This window comes from Strongylocentrotus purpuratus, unplaced genomic scaffold, assembly GCF_000002235.5.
Source record: "Strongylocentrotus purpuratus isolate Spur 01 unplaced genomic scaffold, Spur_5.0 spur5_scaffold_13, whole genome shotgun sequence".
In the NCBI taxonomy this organism is placed as follows: Eukaryota; Metazoa; Echinodermata; class Echinoidea; order Camarodonta; family Strongylocentrotidae; genus Strongylocentrotus; species Strongylocentrotus purpuratus.
Window position 1 is genome coordinate 30,426,549 of NW_022145598.1, and position 6,363 is coordinate 30,432,911.

The following is a 6,363-nucleotide window of genomic DNA, read 5'->3' on the forward strand; positions in this document are numbered from 1 at the left end:
ACCAGGAAAATTATTCCCTGAAGAATATTAATATGGCTCATAGAAAAAAATTATAATGATATTATAAGACAGGAAGTAACTTAAAATCATGAAGAAAACACTATATGAAGTGACAGAAGTTTCCAGCATACATTTTCCTCTTCTCTTGATAAATAAATAATCACTAGAGAAAAGGAAAACCTGCATAAACTACAAAACATCAACCTGTTGGATTTCATTTTAATTTCTGTCTATAACATGCATTTCAAATGGGTTTAATATTATTAAGCTGTCTCTTGTTTAACATTTAATGTGTCAAAAATGGTACAGTGTACATTCATCATAATTGTCAATATTATCATTGTTAATTTTTCAAAAAGTTGGCTTAAAGAGTCACTGAGTGTTGAAAGAAATAAAATGAATCAGTAGCTTGAAAAAAGATAACGATGCATTTACGAGAACTGAAAAAAGAACAGATCAGATGTTGATAAAGTTGGTTTCAATCTCTGAATAATAGCGATAGAAACTGGTTGCTCTTATAATAAGTAATATTCGTAAGCCATCACAAGCGTTAACTCTTTGTTAAAGTATATACACACCTGTATGAGTAAACGCCTTTCCGGCTCCGTAAAGAAAAAGTGTTCAGTAAACTGCAAAAGCTACATGTATACTGTAGATGTATTAAAGTTAGAAAGCTCATAATCTAGCCTTTGAAAAAAAACCTTGATGCCAACATTTACCATACGATGACTTTATACTGGTGGTGATTTTGAGCCAACATGTTACTATTTCTGATCTGACATACACTTCATGGACAAGTACTCTGGGCTTTATTTCCTCAAAGATAGGGATATGGGCAGGGTTGTGATTGGGTTTTAGGTTGTTAGGGGTTAGGGATATTGTTCAGTGTAGTGTTTAATCCAGGGTCAAAATTAGGAATTTGGTTAGTGTAAGACCGTGACTGCAGAGCTATGAATAGCATAACCCCTGAATTACACAATTTTTTTTACTCTCGTAACGCCAATACTTCCAGTTATAGTTCCTAGTGGACCTTTTGGAAGAGATGAACACAAGGTACAAGGATTGCCAGCGCATGTGTCGTACAATACATTTTTCACTGTGTTTCGCCTTACAGCCTGGCACACAAGGCTAGGAGTGGGTGAATACTCTGCAGGACGTTCCAGTTCACGAAGTGATGAATATTTGTTGACCACCAGTATCTAAAGCTTTGAACTAAATATAAACCAATTTCTTCTTACCTGGTGATACTGTGAGGTTTGTGGATGACTCAAAGACGCCTTGCAATGTCACCTGACACCAGTAAACTCCACTGTCTGCTTGTGTGGTTTCATTAATAGTCAAAGAATAATTTCTTGTCATGTCAACCCTAAGATCATCGCCACGAATTGTGCTGTTAGACAAAAGAAAGTGAAGGAAATTTTGTTCATTTGATGATTTGATTTTATTTTATTTTATTTTATTGGTTTCTGCATCTTTTTTCTTTTTTTCATCATACATTTTCATGAACATAATATGGTTAGATACAATATTTTAAGTGTATATAATTTCATACAGATAATATTGAATACAATATTAACATACATTAGATGCAGGAGGGCCATTTCTTGAAACCGTTACAATTCCAACTTCTTGGACATCCATTTGAAACATGTTGTGTACATGTAATAGCATTATTAAAACAAGTTTCTATGGGATGTCAACTACATGTAGCTTTAATAGAAACTAGCCCTTATCTACATGTACATGTGTACAACATACAGTACAAGCAATTTTCCTGAATTCAGCACTCTAAAATAAAAATGTATTTATTACCATTTCTCTTTATCTGCCTTAGACTTTCATTCAAATTTGATTTATTCACAATCCACAAACATATCATTTCTTTAAACTTGTATACTTAAGCATAGAGTTTGTTTGTTTGTTTGTTTTATTTATTCACCATGTAAAATAACTGTTTACAGATAATAACGTTTGGTTACAATAAACAATAATAATACATAGTAGGAACAATGCATAAACATAAAATGTTTGAAGCGCAACATCCCTAAGATAATAGCTGGAAATTATTAGGTTTAAATAAAACATGGCTTAAAATAAGACATTCTGTAATTACAAAATAAAAACAAAATATAAAAGCATGCCCCTTAATGTACCTCGTCTTGACAAAAAAGAAAAAAAAAAAAAATTGCACTAACATATATTGTACCTCAAAAGTTAACAAGCATATTTGGAGAGATATAATTCCTTTAGTTTTTTTTTTTTTTTTTTTTTTTTTTTTTTGAGTTGACACCCTTCTGGCACTGAAAAGATGATATTAAGGGTTTGAACAAAAAACATGACATTGTTTAGTGCAACAATGCATGCATGGCAAACCAGTGACTGTGCAGAGAGACAAAGAAGGCAACCTTCATGTACACGTGTTAATTCTTTGAATCTAATGCACTCTGCCAGGGTATGTGGCTTTGTGTACAAATGTCTCAATACTAAAATAAATCCATACACAACCTAAATGGATAAAAATACATGGAAACAAAAACTTTCCAGATACTATTTTCTTCTTTTGAATACCGGTAGTAGCTTCATTGAATTTGATGTCTCCTCTGAAAATGTATGACACTTTTGTTGCGTCAGGGTTCACTTGTTAAGCCTGAAGTGATAAGAAATGATAACTTACCGTGTCTTAAATAATCTGATAAGAGAAACAGCGGTATTCACATCCTCTCCCTTCTTCCAATCCAACGCGACAAGATTTGAGGGATCAAATCGGCAATAAAAGGTAGCTATTTCACCTTCTGTGACAAAGACCGTGCCTGGAGTTGTGACTTGATCCTGGCACATAATCAACTTAAACACTGCAAGAAATATTGTAAAATGTAAATATGTAAGAAAAAAAAGAGTTAGGGAAATTAAATTAATATATTTTACTTTCTGCTGGTCAATGGAAAATGAGTTAACTTGACAATTTCATATTTTTGAAGAATAACAACGAATACAGACATAATGAAACCTTTAGGCTTTTGTCTTGTACTCGTCACAGTAAATCGCAAGAATGAACTGACATTGTAAAGCCGGAAGCGAAAAAATGTAGTTGTAAACAAAATTTAAACAAAGCGAGTGAACGCTAAAATGGGCTGCCAGAAATCACAGGAAAGTCTTAATTATAGGCCTACGCATTGACCAAGACCGAGTCTCGATCTGACCATATTAAAAAAAAGGAGAAAACAAACAAACAAAACAACACAAAAACTTTAAACAAACAAAATCACAAGAAAACATAACAACCAAATTAAATTTAAGTTTGATCCAGATTCCAAAAAGAGACAATAAATTTTGAGACATTAATTGAGCAAGATTAAAGACACAAAACTCAAAAGTCACAACAATCACTAGAATTAAGTAATTGATAACTAATGAAATACATCTTAAGGAGGCGAGTTGGCTCAGTCGGTAAAGCGTCCGTCTGTCGAACCAAAGATCCCGGGTTCGACTCCCACCCAGGCGGATGACTGAAGCCTGCGTTGTGTGTTAACGTGCCCCTTCCCTTGTTCATAGACGCAGGTTATGTCAAGTGGAAAACACTCCATCCCTCGGATAGGACGTTAAATGGAGGCCCCGTGTAGAGAAGAGTCACTACCTTTGCACGTTAAGAACCCACTGCACTATTCATATAAGAGTAGGGGGAAACCCCGGTGTAGTGGTCCACCTGCACCCCCCAGTACAAGTTAGCGACATGCGGAATACCGCCCTGCTGACTCCAAATTCAGAAGGTTCAGAAGGTATAAAATTTGCTATCTAGCCTCAATGTAGAATTGTAGATCCAATTGCCAATGTATGCATGAAAACAATGTCCACACTATCCGTCACCCGATCACTCTGGATGCCGTGCCGTCTCCGAGTCCAAGTCTAACACGGCCACGGCACGGGGATTCACCTATATATTTACCAACACAATAAGCCACATATCGGACCGAGCTCGAGATTCTCGCATCAATTCAGAGATTACAGGCATCAAAATACACATAGGATATCCACAATTGATCACTGAAAACACAATAAACACTAATGTACTTGGTTCTTACCTGAAAATAATAATGACGTGATAAATGCAACGTGTACCGTTGCAAAAAGCTCCATTATATCCAATTACAGTTGTCCAAGCAGAGAGAAAAAGTTGTTTACGTCTGCAACAAGTAAACGCGCGAGAAATAATGAAAGGTATGAAAAAGAAAATCCAGGTGCGCTGCTCGCGCGCGCGCCGCGAGTATGAGTTCGTTGATCGAATCACTGACCAGCTAGGCTCTAGCTACATCGTCTCAGCTGGCGCTGTTTTAAAGCGATGTATTGCTCTCATAAACTACTTTCTCTATGCTGTGTAGCCTTGAAGGAAAAATAAATTTCCCTTAGTAAAAATAGAAAACAACTAAGAGGTGGAGCTCCCGAGGGGTCACGAGCAGAGGGGGCCAACTCTGGGACAATATTATTATGGCCCCTGTCAACACTTTCTCAAAACGGGCGGGAGAAGTGGGATAATAATAATAATTATTATTATATTTATAGGGCGCTTTATACAGATGTTTCTAAGCGCACAGGTGGTACTGTCTAACTTATAATTATTCAACATGTTCAATACCTTTAAAGCAACAAAATATAATAAAATATTACTAATACAATACAATACAATATCAAGGCGTAGATTATTCTCACTGCAATACTTCCCAGACTAACACAAGAGTAATAGAGGATGTGTGTGTGGGGGGGGGGGGGGGGGGCATTGTTTTCAATAGTGAATGACCTTTCATTGTTATCCGTTGTAGGAGTACATGAAGGTGTTCTACATTATGATTGCATATCGGTTTTCTAAGTTTGCTCATGTTATCGCCATTTCCCCCTCCCCCTTTTCCCACATTATCTTAAAGAGTGTGGGGTGGGGGTGCCCGTGCTTTAATAGTGCGAATCTGATGAGTGCCCCTTTCACCTTTGATAAGTGCCCCCTTTTCACATCTGATAAGTGCCTTTTTTATACTTATGACAAATGCCTTTTGTCCTTTCTAAAAGATGTTCATCTCCTCTTTATAAAAATAAAAAAAACTTTTTCACCTCTAATAAGTGCCACAAACTAACTTTTCCAAAGTATGAACGTGCTCTATCTTAATGCTATCACATCTGCCTTTTTTCTTATTCTAGCTCTTTATACCAAGGAGTTCTTGAGCCGTATAGGTCCTTGATAGCACTCACTATCACTAAAGTCTGTATTTTTTCATTTCATTTCATTTATGTATTTAAACACGGTAACTCTCTCAGCCTAAACGGTTGTTTTTCAGTAAGTCCGTGTTGACTGAATAAAAAATATACAAATTATATCACAAACAAAACCCAGTAACAAAAGATCACAAAATATAAAAAAATATGCAAAATAATCAAATCAAATCAACAACAACAAAAAAACCACAAAAAAAAACATGAATCATTATGCACAATACAAATTAACAATAATGAATAAAAAGTAAATAATTAACAGAGAGGTGTATTGTAAACCGAGAGTCTGATTGACTCTCCTCCCAAGGGTCAGCCCCCCCCCCCCCCCCCCGTATAAGTTCATGTGTCTACACTAAAAGTTACGATTAAACATTTAATAATGGTCAGAATGGAAGGAATGCGTGGCTTTCATAAGATAAATTTCGGAATTATAATGATATAAAAATGTTATAACACATAATCATTATGCAGTTTACTTGGCTCTTTTACTCGCCCTATGAGTGAACTTCTCATTCTGTCAAAGCCATTATCATCATTTGTGGAAACCCACCATACTCTGCTGGGTTAACAAGAATAGAGGTGAAAATATTTTGTAAAAAGGAAAACGTGGGCTTTACTCGTTGTTCCTGATTTTGATGATGTACACAATGTCATCCCTGACCATGAGGAAACGTGTGCGGGCGTATGACTCGTCAATGAAATGCATGAATCATCACTAATCTGTATCGGACTATGCAAGGGCTTCCACTGTCAAGGAAATTTCTTTATTTTAAGTAAAAAATAAGGAATTTTGAAAGTGTCAAGAAAATTGGAAAGTTCAAGGAAAAATGAAAAGGTGTAAATTAAAGTCAAATATGGAAAAGAAAGCACAACATTGCAGAATGAATTAAGAAATAAATAAAAGTTTTTGACAAAATCAAGAGAGTTACGTTCTACATAAATTGCCCTTTTAAAGCAGTCAGTCAGTAAGTCTGATCCATAGAGTTGGGCTAAAAGCATGGCGGGTGAGTGCAAACCTGTGGGCTATGGTTTATAGCCCACATTTGTGTCATACAATTAGCTTCTGGGGCTAGCCTGATCTCATCTTATACCTCCCTTTCCCCTCCC

The 6,363-nt window shown here is 35.9% G+C and overlaps 1 protein-coding gene across 1 annotated transcript; it reads right to left on the bottom strand.

The window, feature by feature from the left end:
* Window positions 1–401: 401 nt before the first annotated feature.
* Window positions 402–4,225, bottom strand: LOC105446879. The gene is made up of 3 exons (XM_030983323.1): window positions 4,080–4,225; window positions 2,675–2,852; window positions 402–1,390 (listed from the first exon to the last, which is right to left on the bottom strand). The coding sequence occupies exons 1-3, from the start codon at window positions 4,132–4,134 to the stop codon at window positions 1,213–1,215; spliced, it is 411 nt and encodes a 136-aa protein (XP_030839183.1). The 5' UTR covers window positions 4,135–4,225; the 3' UTR covers window positions 402–1,212.
* Window positions 4,226–6,363: the final 2,138 nt, after the last annotated feature.